This window comes from Colletotrichum abscissum, assembly GCF_030869225.1.
Source record: "Colletotrichum abscissum strain IMI 504890 chromosome Unknown Scaffold_7.1, whole genome shotgun sequence".
NCBI lineage: Eukaryota > Fungi > Ascomycota > Sordariomycetes > Glomerellales > Glomerellaceae > Colletotrichum > Colletotrichum abscissum.
This window is the reverse complement of record NW_026850514.1, coordinates 868,543-888,892: the sequence shown is the minus strand read 5'-3', so window position 1 is coordinate 888,892 and position 20,350 is coordinate 868,543. Positions and strand designations below refer to the sequence as shown.

Sequence of the window (20,350 nt, the reverse complement as noted above, 5' to 3'; positions counted from 1 at the left end):
CACAATCGCTTGCTTGTCGGTGCCTCGTTCAATGCTTCTCGTCCCTGCGTCCATTAGGTGTCTGATTCTACGCTCGCTCATTATCGCTTGCGTTCACTCCAATAGCAGGGATTTCAACGACCATCGCAAAGTAAGAGTAAATTTCCTCAGAGGATGGTTCGTTGCCGTACTGGAAGTACGTGTTAGCTAAATTCAAATCTCAACGCGGACAACGGGGGAAACGTACTGCCATATATGACACCTGCATATTCGACTCGCTATTGTTCTTGTTCAGCCAAACGATCTTGCTGGCGTCAAACTTGACCTTGTCGGTTCTCATAGCCCGGTTGATGATGCTCTTCATGTCATCGTCGTCCTCAACCAGCTCGTCAGTGGAATACGCTTGGTTGATGTATCCTACGGTTCTGGTATAGTACTTCCTACTGTCGTCGTCTTCCGAGTCTGTGTCTTCGTCTTCCGAGTCTGTGTCGTCGTCTCCCGAGTCTGTGTCGTCGTCTCCTGATTCTGTGTCGTCGTCTCCCGAGTCTGAGTCGGCGCCATTGTCGTTCTTCGCCAGTGTCATCTTCTTCTGCGTTGGCTCGGTATCTGTATCTTCATCGGAGAATTCCCCATTGTAAAGCTTGCGCCTGCTAAAGCCTTTCGGGTTTTCGAGAATAGCACACAAGTGGACTTTCAAGCCCAGGCTCTTGAAGGTGTTGTAGAGCACCATGTCAAGACCCTTGAGGCAGAACGGAAGGCCATGTTCCTTCTCGGTGTGAGGATACGCGTGCGTGCTGTAGACTCCCAGAAGTCTATCCTTGGACTGGAATTTCTTGGAGCTGAGCAAGTCTACGATCTGGCTATAGAGTGGTAGCGAAGTAGGGCTGAAAGCAGACATTTGACCTGCGAGTTCTCCGTTTCCTGCTGTGGCATACAAGTTGTATGTGAGTGTAACCCTGTGACCGGACTTGACCTCGAGCACTTCGTGTTCGCAGTCGCTGTAGAAGGCCGCCCACTGAATGACGCAGTTGTTGGAGTTTTTGGCCCAGTCGAAGGAATGAGTCTGTCCAGAATGTCTCACGGCCAGCTCGCCACCCTCATGCTTCATCGGAAGACAGACAACCAAGGAGCCAATCTGGTAGGGTGAACGTGGAGTATCGACGTGCGCCTTGAACTTGCCCGAAGGACCAGAGTAGATCTGTAATAAGGTCATGTCAGAGAGATCGAGGTTGTACACCACCATGCATCAACCCACTTACATTCATATTGTACAGCTCCGCACGGATTGCCCGCTTGTCCTCATCCATGTCGTAGCTCGGGAGAAGAACCTGGCAAACAGCGTCGATGATGCCTGTTTCATACGGGCAGAAGGAGGTGCAGAAATCACCCGCACCGAGCTTCTGAGCCTTGCGGTACGTTTCATCAAATTAGTGCCGTCCGTTGAGCCCGAATGTAGCCTTCTCAGAGGCTTTGAGGAGGTGCTTGAACGCGACGGCGTCGTCATCTGAAGCGACTGGGAAAGACACTCGTTGGGGACCAGGATGTTCCGCTGGATTGTCCCACCGAAGAACGACCGAAGAAGATGCGACCTGAGCTGTAGGGCTAGAATCGCCTTGAGGCTGCTCGATAGGAACCTCGCCGCCAATAGCAAACGTACTACCGGACAAATCGTCGTCTGAAATGGTTTCAGAGACCTGCTTTGCAAGCTCTCGGAGCGTGGATACGGAAGACATTCTGCACTTTTGGTCTGTAGGGGCGGTGAACTGTCAGTTGTAACGTCAGTTGAGACGAAGGTGAAAGTCAAGGAATGAATATCGAGATGATGCAGAGTGAAGATGTCGTGGATTGCAGGGAGAAAGATGGATTAAATACCTTCCAATAATGTTTCTCCGATGGTCAAGAAATCAAGTGAATGCCCAAGTATGGTGGTACCGCACAAATCGCAAAGGGAGGTAACTTAGATACCACAAGGTGGGTCAAGCAGGCAGCTGAAACGAGAGAGAGTACTCGTCGAATTCGAAAGGTGTTGACCGTTGCAGGGCTGTATTGCGCTTGTAGGCAGGCATCAAAGACACATCTGCTCGGTTGCCTACTGCCTCCAGGACGTTTGTAGTCTAGGAATCAGAGATCTGGCAATGCCTTGACACGTCCTTCCATCCCAAATGCTGCTACGCTCACTGATTCAGGGCATTCAGGGGTGACCACAAAATACGCATCATTCCAGGGTGTGAGCCGCCTATGTGCCATCATGGAGGACGGCCAATAATTCAGTACAGCTACGGTTGGGCTTGACCCTGCGAACCGTGTGGAAAGTAAGTCATCGGCATCTCAGACGATACCCAATGTGTTCTTCGTTCACCCGTTCTTTGCCGAGAATCTTTGTAACTGATAGGAGACCTGTGCGTATCTTGGCAAGCCAAGGGAGCTTGGCTTGTATTTCCACCTAAAGCTGTATGCACTTAGGCGTAAAGTAGTCGTCGTTTATCGACCAAGTAGGTTGAATGCTCATCTCATATATCCCAGTTTGCTTCTTGAGCTATATCCGCTTGATAACGCTGTACCTGCACACGCCAGCCTCAACTTTGTAGGCTATTGGGGAATTTTACCAAATATTACGTAGCCTCCTTAGTGATTCATACACGTCTCTTCGTCGGCCCAGCCCTACATGCTCAGAGGCCCTTTTCAACCTCCGCGAAGGCCTCTGCGAACCCGGGCTCCTTCTTCGTCTCTGCCCATATCCTTTCTTTAAGGCCATTCCCCTCAGATGTGTACATCACAGCCGGCCATCTGAATTCATATTAGCTCTATAATCGCTCCATCCTCAGGTTGCGAGATTCTTGTAGTTTGACTTACGGCTTGATGAGTCCGTCCGAGGTGAAGCTCCCGTGACTCTCTCTGCCCTTTACTATTGCCGCATCAAGATAGCTCCTAGCGCCAACTTCCACGCTGCGACCAATAGTCTTCTTCATCAGGCCCATGAACCATGACTCGCTTGCTGGCTTGACGATATTGGTACCGCTGGTAAGACCCGAATTGGCGAGATTGACAATGATCTGGTTCGGGTTGACGTAGGTCGCAAGCTTTGCTACGAAAAGCTGGCCCAGGAATTTGGACTGCTGATAATTCTTCCCAGATTCCCACAGGGTTTCTTTGTCGGCCGGCTTGAACATTGAACCCGTCACCATGTCCTCTTCTGGCGTATGCCAATACGTAAAATCCGAGCTGACGATAACTAGCCTCGCCTGGTCTCCCGCCGGCTTCTTCTGCTTCATGACCGGGAGTAGAAGTAGGGCCAGTAATGTGGTAGAGAGAAAATTGACTTGAAGCATGAGTTCGTGGCCTTCCCGGGAGACTATAAAGTTTTGGGCGACAACCGCGGCGTTGAGGATGACGATGTCGATCCGCGTCAGCTCCTTCTTGCACCGAGCAACAAAGTTTCTGACACTCTCATATGACTCCATTTCCAGGTGCCATACTTGGATTTGCGCCATGGGGAATTCCCGTCGTAGGCCTTCGGCGAGGGCCTCCCCCTTTGATGTGTTGCGGACGCCCATAATGAGGCGACCGAGTGAGCGCTCGAGGAACTGACGGCTGGCTTCGAGCCCGAGGCCGCTACTGGCACCCGTCATGATGAGAGTGCAATCAGACAAGTCGAATTCTTCCGGGATCTCGGCTGGTGTGATGACGGCCTGGCGGTACAGGAAGGATAGCGGGTTGGCTTCCCAGCCCGCCTGGCTAGCCAACTCATTGGACATTTTGGGCGATTAGTAGGCAGAAAGTCTAAGCTTGGTGAAGATTTTAGCAATAGCTGCGTCGTCTGTTTCTGGAAACAAGCTTGAAAGAGCTCGAGAGGCGACGTCGACGTTTGATATATCCCGCCGGCCGATCCGACAAATATGGAGCCAAGAAACACCAAACAAGTTGAGAGGGCCCCTGGTTCCAGCTCCTGCTCGCATGTGGTCGGAGAAGGGGTTATCTGGTGTGGTATTTGATGTCATGCGGTCTGCTCTTGTGTCGCAGAACCTTTGACTTTTGACCGGGTTCCCCCACGGGGGGCGCGGTGTGCATCGAGGACCGAGCGGGCGGACGTTGAACGGTCTTGAGACGCGCCAATGTCCCTCCGGGGGACCGGACGCTTATTCGCGCTTGGATTGGGCGCTTAAGGGGTGTCGAGGTCTATCATGCGTGCGACGTCAAGCAACCCTCCAGCTTTGTGTCATTCTGGTACAGGTGCTGGACGGGGCCTGTCAAGGTCAGTGATGGACGTTTTGCATGAGGGGCTGTTTCGTCGCACGATCTACCGCAAGGTCGACTCAGCGCAGGGGTCAGGGATATCGGGATGTTAGGGGTCCACGACGCTCGGTGTGCGAGGTCTAAGAAAAGAAGCAGTTGCTTAGTCACCGACTGCAACGCTATTGACTTGAGTGTCGAAGCAGTACGGTGACACTGAGGCATCGTCTGAATACCTGGGCTGTATGTTGCTGCTCCATCTGATGGATGAGATGTATTTAAGCAAGGCTTTTGTGTGAATGTTTCAACAGCCGCTAAGCTTTCAGCCAGTGTATCGGGGTGGCATGATGGGAAATGCAATTCGGTGGGGACGATTCACACCGAGACATACCGAACTGGCTGAGTGCACACGGTTCGGTGTACAAGGCACTTCGCTGAGAGGGTAGGATGACTCAGCATTCCGATAGTGGACCGGAGGGACTTCGGGTGAGGCCGGCCATGGCCTGTGCTCGAAGACTGGTCACCATAGTTAGGTACGTAGACAAATCTGCCCCTCCCCCTCCAGCTTGATTCGCCCTCGGATGGTGGGGTTAAAGGAAAGATGGGCGGGACCTGGAACCAGACGAGTGGGAGAAGAATGCAACCTTGGCCTTTCTGGACGCCGTTTCGTACTTTGCCAAACGTCGAGTCTCGTCACCGCCAATCCGCTGTCACTTCTTCTCGAACCACTCTCATCCAAGCACCTACACAATCAACGACCACCCCTCCCTCTGCCTCTCCGGCCCCAAACCACCTGCAGGATTCGAGAAGCGAAGAACCTTTGTTCCCTCTCGTCCTATCTAACTTTCTCTTTGTCTCCAACCTTTCCCGCTCACACCCGGACCCCAGTCTCCACCAAAGGGACCACCTCCTCCTCGTTCCTCCTCCGCCGCCGTTCTCTTAGCACTCCCGATCCCGAACATCCGCCAGCCGCAAAACATGTCCGGTCTCGACGCCCCTGAAATTGCCGCGGCCTACGATGCCGTTCGCTCCGACAAGGACGAGACGAGCTGGCTCCTCATCTCCTACGCCAGCGCCGTCGGCAACAAGATGACCCTCACAAAGACGGGCACTGGCGGCCTGTCCGAGCTGGCCTCGGAGCTGGACGACTCACAGGTCCAGTACGCCTACGTCCGCGTCGAGTACGCCAACGACGTCGAGAGCAAGCGCGTCAAGTTCGCCTTTGTCATTTGGATCGGCCAGAACACAAAGATTATGCGCAAGGCCCGCGTCAGCATCGAGAGCAGCGAGGTCAAGAGGGTGCTGCCGCACCACAGCATAACGGTCAACGCCGATCACAAGGGCGACTTGGACGAGGACGACATTGTCAAGCGGTTGCGCAAGGCTGGCGGCGCTGACTACAACGGTGGACGCGGCTAGATGCCAGGCTGGCTCGCGTAACCAACGAGGATTGTCCTTTTTTCGAGACCAAAGGGGGAGAACAAAAATCTGCACGCATATATATTTCAAGGGGAAGTTCAGAGAGTGGCTGTGGCCGGTGGGATTTGAGCTACGAGTACAACGGTATCTGGCCAGGCGGAGGCGCTTCAGGGAGCGGCATGCATACTCTTTTTAAATACAGCATACACCTTGGATAAATATTTTGGAACCCAACATGGGGACCGGGCGCAAGCCGAGAGAATCAAGGGACTTTTATTTCTTGTTAAGCAAGCCATCTGCCAGTCCCTCGCCCAGTTGCCAGCGATACGCTAATGCCTGAGCATGAAAATACGGCTCAGGAATTGGGACGTCTCCTCCGCGCCTCGACAACAGGCTCTTGGGAGATATCTCATTCGGTCTCCATTGCCGGAGTTCAGATGCTGCCTTGCCTTAACATCCAATCTCCTCCCACCATATATGGCCCTGGACATTCGGGCCTCAGTTGAACTCTGTCCTCTTCTCGAGCTAAAACCGCGTCGTCCTCTGGCGGCTGATCAGCATCTGGGACGATCCCTGTATCGTCGGCGCCTCCACATCCGGCGAAATTTGAACATAGAGTAAGCCGGTGACTTAAGCAATTAGGCCGTTGGCATTGAGCTGGAAACTCAACCATGTCATCTGGGACGGCCGACGTTCTACGAGTTCCCCCAGTGGTCTCCCCGGGTGCGCAGTCGCCCAAGCCAAGACCCTACCCTTCGACAACCCACGCCGGAGTTGTAGTCGGCTATTGTTTTAGACCCCGGATTCACTGTACGAAGGGTCCCGGAAGGTCCGGACGCGCTTGCTTCCAAGAATGTATGTTGGCTTTCTCGGACTTTTCGGACTCGCTGGGTGGACAAGCGGTTGAATAGCAAATATGGACTAGCTTGGAGCGACGACGAAAGAACTTCGGCGCCTGAAACCGAAGAGCAGAATGAAGAACAATCACACATGCCATCATGATAGCTGCCTGAATGTTTCGAGAATTGCCAGACGAGTGACCCGTATACAAGCCCGCGAGCGGCGCAGCTGCCGTTGTTATGCTCAAAGATACAACCCGGGATACACCCTTTCTAGATGAGCAATTAACACATTAGTCCACTATGTAGCCGTCCCTAGCCGCTCGGGACAATATTGAACATGTTTCTGACAGGAAGTATTCCCTCAAGAACCAAGCGGTGGAAAAGGACTTCGGTTCTCAGCTTGGCTTGGCATGAGGGTGCGCTATACCACGATAATCCCTCTTGGCACTCGGTCAAAATCTGAATAGGCATGGTTACACCTCGCATCGGGTCCTCGGCCAAAATAAGCTTACTTCAAGAAGACTGTTTGGGACTTCGGGATGCTAGTAATAGGCAGGCACTGGAACTCCATGCAATGCCAACGTCCTGCCGTAGGTAGCTAGCCGAGGGATTCCATCGAATTATTAACCGCAAAAATCCCTCACTTTGATTTGCTCGCTTGCTGTTTGCATCGCGAAGCCCGCTACATTTAGTTCCCTTTGCTCACTTTATACGAAGGAACTATTAACTCTCTTGTCAGTTAAACTCCTTTGCTACTCCCACCTCGATTGCTGTTCGGCCTTTAGGGGGATACTCAAAGCATAGTCACAACAATCAAGTTGGAAAGGCCTACGACCGTTATCTATGGCCTCTCCCAAACCTTTTGTTAAACCATTCCTTAAAAAAAATCAAACCTTGGAGATTCCCGTTGAGCCTGAGCTCAAATTGAGAGTTGAATCAGCCCAAAACTAGGGGGTCATGCTTGGTGCCAAGCCATTATAAGAACTTCCGTCAGTGTGGACCTCTCAGTCACATGTGGCACCAAGACAGAACTTCAGTCACTGTGCCCAGACCTCAACCTTATGAGGCTACTTAGTCTATGGCATTGATACACGAGAAGTCAAGAATTCGTATATTGCTGCCAAGCTTAACCCTGGCGGCCCTGATCTATGTACTGCAACTTCACTATGACTTGGCAGATCCCGCAGGATTAAAATTGGACTTCGAAAACTTTTACATGCTTTGATTGGGTCGAGTGTAAAATTATCGAGGAAACTAAGTCTCTTATTGAGACTTTGGAGTAGGCAGTGTGTCGAGTCTGATTTATTCTAGTGGGAAGGCAAGCCTCATGACCGAGGCTTGAAAGGTTCAGCCCCTCACTCGCGGAGTATAAAGATTTGATCAAGTCTCACTATTCATGAGGTTCCAATCCACCTGCTCTCATCATCAACCGCAACCTCTCAATTAACATCAGGGAGTCTAATTCAATCTACTCTACTCACCATGAAGACTGTTCTCTCCACACTCATGGCGGCCACCATGGCTCGCATTACTTATGTAAGTCGCGGCTCTGACAACCTACCTTTTATTATGGGTAATAGACCTCTTTACTAAATCTTGCTTTATCTAGGCCTCTCCAGTCGATTCTGGCCTCGTTGCTAGGGATGAGAGTGTGATTCCCTATCCCATTGGCCTTCTGGGCTGGGAGGGGCCCCTTACCCCCGGAGGTCCTGATGTGTACTACGAGGGCGCCGACATCGAGGCTATCAACGCCCAGATCCTCATCGACGCCCCCGAGGCCTCCATCTTTGTCAACATCACCGAGTCCGGTGTTGAACAGAGAGATATGCACGACAATAGCACTCTCGAAGCTCGCCAGGTACCTATTCTCACCACACTTCAACAGCAGTCTTACTAATGAACAACAGGCTTATTCTCAAACCTGCGGAGCTGGCCGCTGGGGCCTCGTGTCCCAGATTGATATCCAAACTGGCATCAATCACTTGTACAACGTCGGTCGCTGCATCGTGCAGGCACGCCAGTGCATCCGGACCACCTGCAACCAGGATTCGGCCATTGCGTGGTGCAACGACAACACGTACGCCATCAACGTCCCCTGCCGCACCGTCGCCGACTTTGCTTCCCTCGCCATGTGGGAATGCGTCAACTGGCGCGAGATCCCCTTCCCGAACCTTCCCTCTACTCAGCGCTTCCACGAGGCCGAGCGCTGGAATGTTATTCTGTCGGAATGTGGCAACTTCAGCCCCGGTGGCCAGCCGGTTTAATTCTCGCTCGGAGATCCTGGCAAAGTCATTGCTGGTTACAAAAGGAGCGTCGATGCCTCGATGTTTCTTTCTTGGCCACAAACACGCGCAGCCAGTAGAGCATACGGCCAAGTCCAGATCAAAGGAGGGAAGACAAGCCGGGTCGATCTCACATGTTGAGCCAAATGCCCTCACAACTCCACTTCTTAATTCATTTATTCTCGTGTATTTAAGTTCTCAGAGGTACCGAGAATTGCTTCTTTTACTCGTGCAGTTTTACTTATTTCTCCCGCGAACCACGTAAACGTTGATACTTATAGTTTGAGGAAATTCAGTGTCTTCCAGCACATGATGTCGCCGCAAACATAATGTTCTCCACATTTGCTTGACGATCCCGGTTTGGTTAGACTACGAGCTAAGTTAAAGGGTTGCCTAGAATCTAGAAGAGGCTTCCGTCCAACATGACCCAGAGATCTTTCATTCATCTCCCCGAGGCCCTGTTAAATTTCTAATTGATATCACTTGCTTGACACCGCTTGTTAGAATCCATTCCTCAGCCCTCATCTTCTAAGATGGCCTCATCTCCAGATGACATCGCAGTCTCGCTGGCTGCATATCGCTCATTCATCTCAACGCAGAACCGCCGCGCTCTCGATATTTACGTACCATTCATTGCCACCGCGGTACCTGACGATGTAGAAGATGATGAGGACGTCGAAGAACTCCGCCTGGACGGCCTTAACACGCTTCTTGACACCACCATCAAAGACTTTGGCGTTTCAGAGCCCAGCGAGATTCTTACACGTTTCGATGAGCTGGCGCCGAGGATTGGCCTCGACGGTACCTACGTGATGCAAGAGCACGAAGGCACCTCTGAGGAGCGTGACGCTATTCGTCGCGAGTACCTCTCCGTCATTGAAGAGAGTCTGAAGCGAAAGTCTAGAGAAGACGTGCGAGAAACCATTTCGATTCCCGAGGACTTTCGCGTGCTGGCCAGGCTCGTTGACGGTATTGTGGGCTATGGGCTGCCCGTCTTTCGGAACCGGGCCCACCCGGCCTTTTGGTGGGGTTGCCGAGATGATCTATGCCCGCACGCCGACAGGGTGATGACACCTGAGGACCTGACGCAGCACGCGGGCCTCCCAGAGTGCTGGCAAATCGCGGGAGGGTGGGCGCCTGGCACAGGGCCTGATGCCAACTTCAGCATTGTGTATAGCCGCGAGTCTGACGAAGATCCTTGGAAGTGGAGGTACACTCTTTCCACGCTGGATCACGGCTTACACATCTTTGAGACGATTCCAGAGTTTCTCGCCTGGTACGCGCATTTCAGGCAGTCCGACGAAGTTCCCGGGCCTGACGAGCTGGACGCCAATAGTCTCCTTTTCGGCGAAATCTAGCCATGGTTTGTGGCCTCGAAGTAGGAATGAAGGAAAAGGAAATCATTGCCAAATAGTTCCAAAACGAGATATACAGGCGATCTAAGTGAAGCCTACTACGTCCACCACAAATTCTTGTCATCTCACTCCCCATCATCTAGTCCACAATGCCCACAAGAATGCACTTTGTGAATGAATCATCATTTCAATCAGGTCACTATAGGTTGTATGTAGCCACGTACTAAGGGAAAATAGGCCGCACTGTCGAAACCTTTGGCGAGGAAGGCAGTGGATCGGGTCTTTGAGGGCTCTCACATACTTACTCTGCAATGCGGGTAAAAGTGACACATAACTAATCATTGAACAAAAGGTGATTGAGAGGAATTGGCGACATAGCAGCAACAGGTTGCAGAAACCATGAACTCACTCAACAAGACGAAACGTTTTTTTTTGTAAATCGATAATCAACATTAGGAGTTAGCATCAGCTTCAGAAGATCTCCTCCTGAGGCCACTGTTCCCATACTCAGCTGCCGCTGGATAAGTCAAACAGCCAGAGAGGACATCCTTTGGTCTTTAGCTGCGTTCTACACCTCTTTTGATAATTCGAAAGCGCATGACGTTTCTTGTGTACAGTCCCTCGTATTTGTTTTCTTCTGATCGCATGGTAATCATAGCCTTGTTGGAATTCGCTTAGGCATATCTGATCTTACAGCTTATGCACGTAATATTGCCTCAAGGATACGAGGTAGATCGTGGACAATTGATGTAAGTCAGCCTTGGCCAGCGTCCGACTAGCGAAATTCCTTCCCGAGGCAATATCTTGCGGAGGTCCTCATAGGCAGACCTGCAGTCGAATGGACTCTCGTAAGCCCACCATCTTACGAGCGGTGTGGGAAGATCCGGGCACAAACAGAAGACATACATGGGCGAAATATCGACAAGGCCCAAAATGTCGTTACATTCCCATATTGAAACAGGTCTTGGAGTCATACTGAAGATTGGTGGACATCAATATAAATAGGACGAAGCTTTCCACGGTACCTTGCATCATATCAACTCCAGACCGTAACCAAATGCTTTGTGCGTCCATACGTTTATCAAAGAAACCTAATTGCTAACCTTCCTCATTCTATCCAAAGACAACTTCGAAATGGTCATTCAAGCCATCCTGAAAACAACCGTTCTTGCTGCTGGTGCAATAGCGGCAACCATTTCCGCCAGGAACGATGATGGAACCAACAGTTTCCGTCTATGGGCCAACATGCTTTACCCCGATTCTCCAGGCAATGGGCCTATTATCCAGGGTTATGAGCTCGGCTACGTCTCCGACGCCGCATGTCAAGCCACCGTGATCCTGGTACCCGAGAGTCAAGGAAGCATGTTCTATGCCAATAATAATACCCTTGGCGTTGACTTTGGCGGCGACTCATCCTCCTTTTCCGGCATGGTGGTGCCCTGGCGCGGGCCTGCGATGGTACCTAGCGGTAGACCAGTGGAGCTCAAGTGCGAAGACGGTACACAAGGTCTCACCCTCAACGAAAACGGGGTATACTATCCCGGGGAAATGGGTCCAGATTTTAATGGTGCATTCATGGTGTGCGAGAATGGAGCTGAACCGTTTTTAAGCTTCTATGGTTGGGGTCAGAGGCCTCTATGGGGCTGCACTGTAATTCAGCTTCTGCCTATCTACTAAACCCCAGGAGCAGATTACCTTCCCTTTGATATGTGCCGGAAGGAAATGTGTTTAAATCACTTGCTTCGATCGCTAGCACTATGTACTCGATATTGAATTTCAGGGAACTGCATAAGTACTTATACAATTGAGTAACATCATGTCAATGTATGAACATCGTGTTGGTAACTCGACATTCTAGAGAAAGTCCGTTCAGGGCATGCTTCGGGGGCTATAGGATGTGACTCGGGGGATCACTGTATTTCTAGGGTCAACCGATGTTAGCGGCCGCCACGCTGAAAGTATACAGTGGGGTGTCGAAAGTTCGTGTGCAGCGCACAGTATCCCGCAAAAGTACTACTTTTCAACAGCGAATTAAAACTTAAATATAATAGAAAAAAGAAATCAGAAATTACTATATAACTAATTAGCTATTATATTAGTATATAACTAAGTTGTATTATATTTGATTTAATTATAAAAGCGTTAAATAAATCTTTTAAAAAATAGGTTTTAAAAGATTTTTATTATAGTAGATTATAGGGCCTATTAAGTGCGAATAGCACTGTACTTCTTGATAAATCTTTTTTTATTTTATATTCTACTTTATATCTTATTATAAAGTACTATTATAATATTTTTTAAAATATATAAAAAATGGTTTTATATAGTTTATATACTTAAGTATTTTATAAAATTTTAAAATATTATTATTTATACCTAAGTTAAGACGATATTTATAATAATAAAGAGACGTAGTTAGTGGGCTATAGGTGACGCACTGGGAGGGTGTACACGAACTTTTGGCACCCTACTGTACTGCCGGGTTAGTGCAGACCGTCTGCCTATCGAAACCAGCGCACATCACTTTGTCCAAGTCCCTATTCGATTCCACCGTCTCTATTTCCAGCACCCGTACTATTATATCCGGACTCTGCAATGAACTTATAGCGATGTATCGTTGATAATTGGATACTCCAGCATATTCACCTTCGATACATCTGCTGTTTGAATTGGTCCCCACAGTCTAAGATTCAAACTACATATGTCATTCCTCTTTACCATACAGTGTACGTAATTGAAATCCCTAATGATCTGGGAAAGGGGAGAGTAAGTTCGCACTCTCCAGCAGATTGAAACCCTACACAGTTCAGATATCCTTGTTGAGATTGCTTAGGCTGAGCTTGAAGTTAGCTAGTCAATAGGCATTCATGTAGAGGTACGGAATCTTGGTCAAGATCCTAGATGGAGAGCACAAGGTAGATTTTGCCGTTGGCCATGAAGCACCTAACTAAAATCTAGCGACCTCGCCCCTCCCGGACACAGCCTTTGTACAGTGTGATAGCACCATGACATCAAGGTAGACCCCCTAAGCCGGCCCCCCAAATCTCTTCATGCCGAACTTGAATATGAAAGGAGGGAGACCTGCTCCAATGCTACAAAAACGACAAAGGAAATCTTTTTTTTTCTTTTTCGTTTTTCTGGTTTTTTTTTTTTTTTTTTTTTTTTTTTTTTTTCTTTTTTTCCCTTTTTTTTTTTTTTTTTTTTTTTCCTCCGGGGGGGGGGGGGGGGGGGGGGGGGGTGTTGGGTTTTTTTTTTTTTTTTTTTTTTTTTTTTTTTTTTTTTTTTTTTTTTTTTTTTTTTTCCCCTTCCTCCCCCTCCTCCTCTCCTCCTTTTCCCCCCCCCCCCGCGGGGGGGGGGGGGGGGGGGGGCGGGGGTTCAGTTTTGATCGTTTCTTAGGAAATAGGATAGGTTCTCAAAATGAAGGACTTGTACCAACGCCATCAACCTCCCCCTCTCTACCACACCGGGGTATGACCGTTCGACCAACAAGTTGAATGAAATTGACAATCGATCTTCCACTTCGTGGAAATCATGAGTTTTCCTAGACCTCGGGCTCGGCCTGTTCGGAAGCTTAGGGTTCGTCCACCTAGTAGTGTTGTTCGGGCTCAAGTGAAAAGACTGTGTGCACATCCTACTTGCGCCAGCGGCTGGACGGAGCTTCTGTTTCCGAGGAGAGATGGTGGAATTCAAGTTTTATCTTTCAGGTGATAAAGCTTAGGCTTCCGCAAATTTGTTTTGGGTATCAAAAATCCGACTGTTTTTGTCGACGCGAATGGTGCCTTTATACAAGGGCCGGACACAATCGTGAGGTACGGCCCAGGTATCCCTATAGTTGAAATAACAGTCTTTGGGCATATAAGTCCTGTTATTGCTGCCGTCGACAAAATGCAGGTCTGCGCGATCTTGGGTATCTGGGCTGCCGGCAAGGAACAGGTGTGTGTCGGTACGACCTTGAGATTTCGTTGACGTGGGAGAAATTATAGAAATGCGAGTGTGGCTATCGTAGCCCAAGGTGATTCCAGGACGTCCCTTGGAATTGTCATAGGTCCAGAAACCACCATCGCACCAGATGACCTTGCCTATCTCCGCACAAGCACCTGGCTGTCTGAAAAGACAGCCATACAGATCATCTGGCGTCGACAAATTCATGAAAAAGCGGTCGAATCTCTCGCCTCTTGTTCCTTGATTCCCTAAGGATTTGTAGCTGGCCAAAGGCACATAACCGCTCAAAGATGATAGGGGTATCGGAGCAGTAACAAACTGGGAGGTATGCGCAATATAATTGTCGTAAATAATCCTGACGTAAAACAAGTTTCCATGGCGAAAGATAAGCCTTCTGATGGAGTATCCATATAAAACCTGAACATCAATTGATTCATAGCAAAATGAAGGCATTACTTGTCCTGTTTTAAAGTCGCAAAAGGAATTCGCGAAATAATATTGTAGAACGGCGCCAGAAGCTACATCTCCTGGCCCTCCCATCGAATCTTGACCTGCTCCGGGAAATGAGTGATTCCGTTGAGGCAGGGTATAATGAGAGGACAGAGTGTGCCACAATATCTAATGTGCTTAAGGGAGTGTTGATTATATTAGAGAGTTGGTGTCAGATTATTGAAGTGGAGCAGGCAGTTCGGGGAGGGCGGATGGTTTAGGAAACCTTCTGGATGTCTTGGCGATGCTACCAAAATGAGGACTGTTTTCGAGGCTGGGTGGAGAGCTAAGTCGGAATGGGTTTATAGGAGAACTACGGCGTTTTTATATTGGCAGCTCGACTCGGATTCATTCCTTCTGAACAAGGCAGACTTAGTGCGTCAGGTGATGCTGCAATGCTCCTGCAAGGTCCTTTTCTTGACGACATCCTGCTGGGCTATTGGTTATCAAATGCCGCTCCTTGCAAAATAATTGCTTCGAATGAAAGCCACAAATGCAAGATCTATGTAGTACAACACAAGTGATACTCTTGGATAAGTGTGCAGCAACTTCTAGGAATGCTGATTGGACAAACCAAGACATCACATGATTTTCCTTGGACTAGATGAGTGACAGTCAGTGCTGGCAGACCGACCGCTCAGAACCCCGACCGAGCGTATCATGAGCGAGCTACGACGCCACTGGTGCACGTGTTCACAGAGCCCAGCACTACATACGACCTGGGTTAAATGTCATAGGCCGTTGCCACTTCCTAGTCGTCTAAAAAACGCACGTAGAAGATGATCGTTTAGAAAAGTTGGAAACCCTATATAAGCTTTTGAAGATATGTCTTATTTGTAACAGATACCCGGTAAGCCTAGAATTATGTTGAACGAATGGTTCTCCGTACCCAGGGTTTTGGTCTACTAAAGTTTCCTGGAAGCTAAGAGACAAAGAATTGCTATATACATATTGATGAAGCGGTCCAGTCGGGTTTCAATCCGTGCCATCATCTGACCCTATAGCCAACTCGTCTCTGTGATTGTCTGATTCAGGCTCGAAGCTAGAGTCTTTATTACCTTCAGTCCCGCCAGGTTTGCCCTTCGTCTCCTTCCCGCATACGGGGATACCATGACAGGTACTGATCTGGGCAGGGTCTGTATTGTATTTGAGTGAGTCTTGAGCGTGAATCTGAAATGCCAAAGTACTAGACCTACTCTGCGGACTTGATGGTTTTCCGGCTTTCAGTCTGTCGTTGTGTTCCTTCACCCAGCTCTGCTTGACTGGGGCGTTCCGTGGCGATTTGACTACGTAGCATTGATATGTGAGATCAAATGAACACATTAAAGAGACCAAGTACCCGTTCACTGACCTCGCCGAGCGTATGTACGAACAATCTCGTCGTCGCTGGTAAAAGCGATGCCGCAATTCTTGAAGTGCGTAGTTGCTAGACCATCTTCAAAGGGATCACTATTGAAGATTGGATCATGGCAGCCTTTGCTCATCTTTGGGCAAGAAAGAATGTAGAAACTTGTTTCGTCATTGAGTGTGTAAGAAAAGACAAAGTTCTTGGGGTAGTATACTGTGATTGACGACGTCAAGGTGCATGCTACATTCTTCTGTATAGAACGTTGCAAGCGCTTGTTGTTCTGTTTCTTCAATATAAGCTTCTGACGGCCGCTCTTGGGAATCGTTCTTTGGAGCGGCTCCTTGGTCGATGACGCAGGGGATGATCTATGTGTCTGTGTATCTTCCAAGTTCTCAAGGCTATGATTCCGCCTGCGTCCCTTATTCAAGTCTAGACGGTCATGACTAGGCACTTGGGGGGAAGGATTCCGAGATTCCAAGTGAGGCTCTGTGGTCTTTTCAGTCTTTTCTGAAGAAAGCCCGTCTGATGACTATCTTGATTGTGAGTGGTATGAAGGGGAGAACAGGCCAAAGAGTCTGATTAAATACCACTATCGAAGTTTCACTAGGCTGACGAAGTTCAGGCGGTGTAGTGAACATCGGTCGCTTTGAGGGGGCATACTCCAAGGCAGAGAAGAAAAGCCCTTGACTCTGTTCGAGAGAGAAATTGCTGACGTTGCAGAGAAAGGTTCTCTCAATTTGAGCAACGATAGACCCTTTCTCATCAGAGGGAAATCGGCTTGGCGTTTCGGACACGAGTTTATCCCGCATTCTTTCCCTGAAGGTTTCGTATTGATTGACGAGCTTTTTCATTCCCCGATTCAGTTCCCCCTCGAGGTGAGTGTTGTAGTGTTGTGTCAGCTTTTGAACATATTCTGCGGCGTTCCGAGAGATTGAAGGTGTCATCGACAGGTCAGCATCCATGATGAATAGGCAGGTTTTGTCTTACGACGGGTGGCGAAGAGGATGTACTGATAGGGGCAAGACCTGCGAGGTGTTTCTCTTGCGACACATTTAGGAAGGGTTTGGAAACTCAAAGTGCAGATGATATAAGTACCTTAAGATCAGACAAGCAAGAATTAAGGCTTGCCTTAACTTTTCTTGTGTTTGCACCTCACTACACGCAACCGATATTGATAATGCAGCCCGCCGCGCGCAAACAAATGTCGTCAATGAATTTTCAGGGCATTCGCTTATTTTCGCGAGAAGGCAAGCAAACATGTCGTAAGCAGATAAGACCAAAGAGAAAACAATAGCTGCAAGGACGTTCCTCACTAATGATCTCGAGACTTCGAAAGCGCTTACGCCATGCAATTTTGCGTGCAAACATTTAATCTGTTTGTCTCAAATTAGGACTCCCTTATAGTCTATGCTGCTGATCCCAAGGAAAACAATCAAAAGCTTTGCTGCATTGTCTTGCAAACATGACAAGTTCTCAATGTTTTCTGCTGGTCCCTCTAATTCTCACAATGAATCCTTCATCAGAAACTATCATATATATCCATATTCAATTGCACAATTGCAAGCTTTGACATCGCAGTGCTGATTCGAACTATATTGCTTGATATGCTACACTCTTAACTTTTCTCCACTTTAGAGACCTCAACAGTTAACTCAGATCACATCAACCTCCCTTCGTTTCTGATCCAGCATTTGGATTCACACTTTCTATCGTCAAGTTTCCAAATATCGGACGATTGTGTCCTCTATGACGATATGGAATCTCCAGAAATTCATTCAGCGTAGGTGACAAGAGCTCTTGTCCTAAACTACCGAACGAATATGTATGAGATTGTGACTACTTTCCATACCTCTGACAAGATGATCACAGGATATTGGGCTGGGATTGGGGCAGTACCGCAATCAGAGTCAGTCTACTCACTTTCAAAGGTAGAGAGCGGATTCTACAAGATATATTCAACACAGGATCTCATCCTGGGCACGATGAGCGATACCAAAAGGGTGCCTTCAACTCGGCTCTGTATCTAGACGGAAAGGGCGATGTGTACCTTGGTGAAAGAATGGACGATAGTCGAATTCCTACCCCCTCCAAGGAACTTTTCAGCAGCAATTCCGCCGCCATCAATAGTTTCAAGGCTATCAATAAGAATCTGAACAGGGGGGGAATCAGGAGCTCCCAAGAGCTCATTGACGAGGGAATGGACGCCATCGCCAGAGCTGTTCTTCAGCAAGTACAAAGTTACTGTCAAGGAGGGTATTTGCACGGTCGTGTGCTCAGCGAGGTCAAGATCCTTCGGGTTGGGCTGTCCTACCCAGCATTCTGGGGGCACGAGGAGCGAACCTTCTACGAAGACATCATTAGGAGAGTCATGTCTGACTTCCCTGATATTTTTACGACCGACACAGATGTGGACTTCCACGTGGAAAGTCTAGCTTCAGCACATAACTTATTCTGGAACCAACGCCTTCACGATGAGATTCTTCGAATATCCGACAAACCCGCACTTTTAGTCTTCTTGGACTTTGGCGGCTACACTTTGGTAAGAATGTAGACACCTTGCTCCCCACATCCGAAGCCGCGCCCGGTATGAGATGATACTGACAAACATCCATCAGAACGGCTGCATGTTTACTGTTGTACAGGGCAAGAAACAGGTGTTTAGCTACTATAGAGTTGGCGACACATTCTGTAAGTCGGTACTTCGATTGTCTATGTTTGTGCTGCTGTGGAACAGCCGTGGCTAAATCTTGTTCGCCCAGGCACAAGGGGCGGCACTGGACTGTGGGAGCAAGCCTTCGGGAAATTTGCAATAGAATACTTGGAAAAGAAGCTGAAATCCAAGTTACCTCCAAGAGAGCGGACGCAGCTTCTTCAAAACTTTCATCTGCATATCAAGAAGTTACGCTCGGACAAGATCAAGGAGATGTCGCTGCATGTCACAGATCCGCAGAATGCCAGGAGATCGCTGACGGTGTATCTTTCGGAAGAAGAAGCCGAGGGCTGCTTTTTGGATGGGATGAAACGACCCATCGAGTTGGCAAAGGAGAAAATTGCTGAGGCGGCAACTCTCAGCAACAGGGTACGAGTTGTAGTTTCCGGCGGAAGCGGCAAAAGCTCCATCGTCCAGGCCTACATCTGGGAGGCGTGCAGGAAGGCCAAAATCGATGATCCCTTCTTTTTCCACGAAAAGGCGGGAGATAAGGAGTAATGATAGCTGTTCCAGAGCTTCTCTCAAACGTCATATTTGCTGACTTACGCTGTAGTTCATGGAATATCTCCAAAGGAGCGGCAATTGCCACGGCGACCACCATGACGGGCCTTGAGTTCATGGAAAGAGGGGTAGCATTCGGAATCCAAGTTGGGCACTTGAAGAATGATGGTGGCTCGGCATGGAAGAGAAATCAGTCAGCCGTCGCGAAACAGGCAATCTTTTGGCAAGAAGAGATCGAAGTCACCGCTGATGCAGTATGTCCAAATTTACTTTGTCAGATGTCATTGATGCAGACTTCGAGTTGTGACTGAAAGTATTTCACCTGTCTCTACTGGGGATTGAAGGCTGATATATTTGCTATACAGACGAAGTCTTATCCTTTCACAATATGGTGTTCTGGGAAGAAATGGCTCAAGATCGTGTGTGATCCGTTCTTACAAGTCTCAGAACGCAGAGAGGAGCTTACGGCATCACTGAGCTACGATGTCCTCGAGCTCCCTCCACCCAAAAGAGGCTACTGGCGTTTCACTCATTCAATTGCCTACGACGGTGATGCCATGATCCTTTCGCTGCAAAGAGACTATTTGGGGACCAGCAAAAAAGCACGTACAGTCATGAGATCTGAGGCTCCTTTCTCCTGTCCCATGTATTTTGAAAATTCTTCAAATTGTTTCTTGCTCGACACGGATGTGGATGATGAAGGTCGTGGTCTTCGACTCAGTGAAGAGGGAACGCTTACATCCTGCACTGTGGACTCCGTGAAGGAACAGCTGAGAGGCCTGAAGAGAATCACACAGAACCATCGTCCGCCTCGCAAACGCCAAATACAGGTATCGGAAACGTCGCCACGGACGAAGAGGCGACAACCCGGATGGAAGCCCACTGGTCATCTCCGTGCTTTTCGACCACCTTCAGCGGCAAGCTGCGATTCATCACAGGGGCAAAACGAAAGAATCTCAGGTGCACAGATTTCAGTTATTGGTAACACCCATGATAGCAGTTCTGATTCCGATTACGAGCCTATCAGTCATCCAGGGACGCCTCCAACAAGATCGATGGAGACAAGAAGTAGCTCATTACGAGAACGAGGCGAGCACACCCCGTCGTCACTCGAATTGGGAACCGAGTATTCGCTAGCCCCTTCAGAGGATGACAGTGACGATGTTAATCTTGCCTTTTAATATTTCGGGTTAAGTGACAGCCTTTGAACAACTGCGATATTCAGCGTTTTCCCTACGGCATCTTTTCTGAAC

The 20,350-nt window shown here is 49.0% G+C and overlaps 10 protein-coding genes across 10 annotated transcripts; 5 read left to right on the top strand and 5 right to left on the bottom strand.

The window, feature by feature from the left end:
* Positions 1 to 67: 67 nt before the first annotated feature.
* On the bottom strand, positions 68 to 1,286 carry CABS01_03805 (oxidoreductase; the record flags this gene model as incomplete). Its single annotated transcript, XM_060537177.1, has 3 exons — positions 68 to 169; positions 227 to 1,177; positions 1,239 to 1,286. 3 exons carry the CDS (start codon positions 1,284 to 1,286, stop codon positions 68 to 70), a joined length of 1,101 nt encoding a protein of 366 aa, XP_060391435.1.
* Positions 1,287 to 1,406: 120 nt separating this feature from the next.
* CABS01_03804 (oxidoreductase) lies at positions 1,407 to 1,712 on the bottom strand (the record flags this gene model as incomplete). Its single annotated transcript, XM_060537176.1, has 1 exon — positions 1,407 to 1,712. The coding sequence occupies one exon, from the start codon at positions 1,710 to 1,712 to the stop codon at positions 1,407 to 1,409; it is 306 nt and encodes a 101-aa protein (XP_060391434.1).
* Positions 1,713 to 2,648: 936 nt separating this feature from the next.
* On the bottom strand, positions 2,649 to 3,734 carry CABS01_03803 (retinol dehydrogenase 12; the record flags this gene model as incomplete). Its single annotated transcript, XM_060537175.1, has 2 exons — positions 2,649 to 2,766; positions 2,833 to 3,734. 2 exons carry the CDS (start codon positions 3,732 to 3,734, stop codon positions 2,649 to 2,651), a joined length of 1,020 nt encoding a protein of 339 aa, XP_060391433.1.
* Positions 3,735 to 5,187: 1,453 nt separating this feature from the next.
* Positions 5,188 to 5,628, top strand: CABS01_03802 (cofilin/tropomyosin-type actin-binding protein; the record flags this gene model as incomplete). The annotated part of the gene is made up of 1 exon (XM_060537174.1): positions 5,188 to 5,628. The coding sequence occupies one exon, from the start codon at positions 5,188 to 5,190 to the stop codon at positions 5,626 to 5,628; it is 441 nt and encodes a 146-aa protein (XP_060391432.1).
* A 2,324-nt stretch (positions 5,629 to 7,952) lies between these two features.
* On the top strand, positions 7,953 to 8,734 carry CABS01_03801 (uncharacterized protein; the record flags this gene model as incomplete). The annotated part of the gene is made up of 3 exons (XM_060537173.1): positions 7,953 to 8,006; positions 8,080 to 8,328; positions 8,378 to 8,734. The coding sequence occupies 3 exons, from the start codon at positions 7,953 to 7,955 to the stop codon at positions 8,732 to 8,734; spliced, it is 660 nt and encodes a 219-aa protein (XP_060391431.1).
* A 551-nt stretch (positions 8,735 to 9,285) lies between these two features.
* CABS01_03800 (uncharacterized protein) lies at positions 9,286 to 10,110 on the top strand (the record flags this gene model as incomplete). The annotated part of the gene is made up of 1 exon (XM_060537172.1): positions 9,286 to 10,110. The coding sequence occupies one exon, from the start codon at positions 9,286 to 9,288 to the stop codon at positions 10,108 to 10,110; it is 825 nt and encodes a 274-aa protein (XP_060391430.1).
* Positions 10,111 to 11,241: 1,131 nt separating this feature from the next.
* CABS01_03799 (uncharacterized protein) lies at positions 11,242 to 11,784 on the top strand (the record flags this gene model as incomplete). The annotated part of the gene is made up of 1 exon (XM_060537171.1): positions 11,242 to 11,784. The coding sequence occupies one exon, from the start codon at positions 11,242 to 11,244 to the stop codon at positions 11,782 to 11,784; it is 543 nt and encodes a 180-aa protein (XP_060391429.1).
* Positions 11,785 to 13,821: 2,037 nt separating this feature from the next.
* Positions 13,822 to 14,589, bottom strand: CABS01_03798 (uncharacterized protein; the record flags this gene model as incomplete). The annotated part of the gene is made up of 1 exon (XM_060537170.1): positions 13,822 to 14,589. One exon carries the CDS (start codon positions 14,587 to 14,589, stop codon positions 13,822 to 13,824), a length of 768 nt encoding a protein of 255 aa, XP_060391428.1.
* Positions 14,590 to 15,513: 924 nt separating this feature from the next.
* CABS01_03797 (uncharacterized protein) lies at positions 15,514 to 16,848 on the bottom strand (the record flags this gene model as incomplete). The annotated part of the gene is made up of 4 exons (XM_060537169.1): positions 15,514 to 15,674; positions 15,735 to 15,824; positions 15,890 to 16,415; positions 16,474 to 16,848. The coding sequence occupies 4 exons, from the start codon at positions 16,846 to 16,848 to the stop codon at positions 15,514 to 15,516; spliced, it is 1,152 nt and encodes a 383-aa protein (XP_060391427.1).
* Positions 16,849 to 17,632: 784 nt separating this feature from the next.
* CABS01_03796 (uncharacterized protein) lies at positions 17,633 to 20,169 on the top strand (the record flags this gene model as incomplete). The annotated part of the gene is made up of 8 exons (XM_060537168.1): positions 17,633 to 17,666; positions 17,746 to 18,425; positions 18,502 to 18,574; positions 18,646 to 19,090; positions 19,150 to 19,351; positions 19,463 to 19,646; positions 19,928 to 20,057; positions 20,133 to 20,169. 8 exons carry the CDS (start codon positions 17,633 to 17,635, stop codon positions 20,167 to 20,169), a joined length of 1,785 nt encoding a protein of 594 aa, XP_060391426.1.
* Between the last annotated feature and the right edge of the window lie 181 nt (positions 20,170 to 20,350).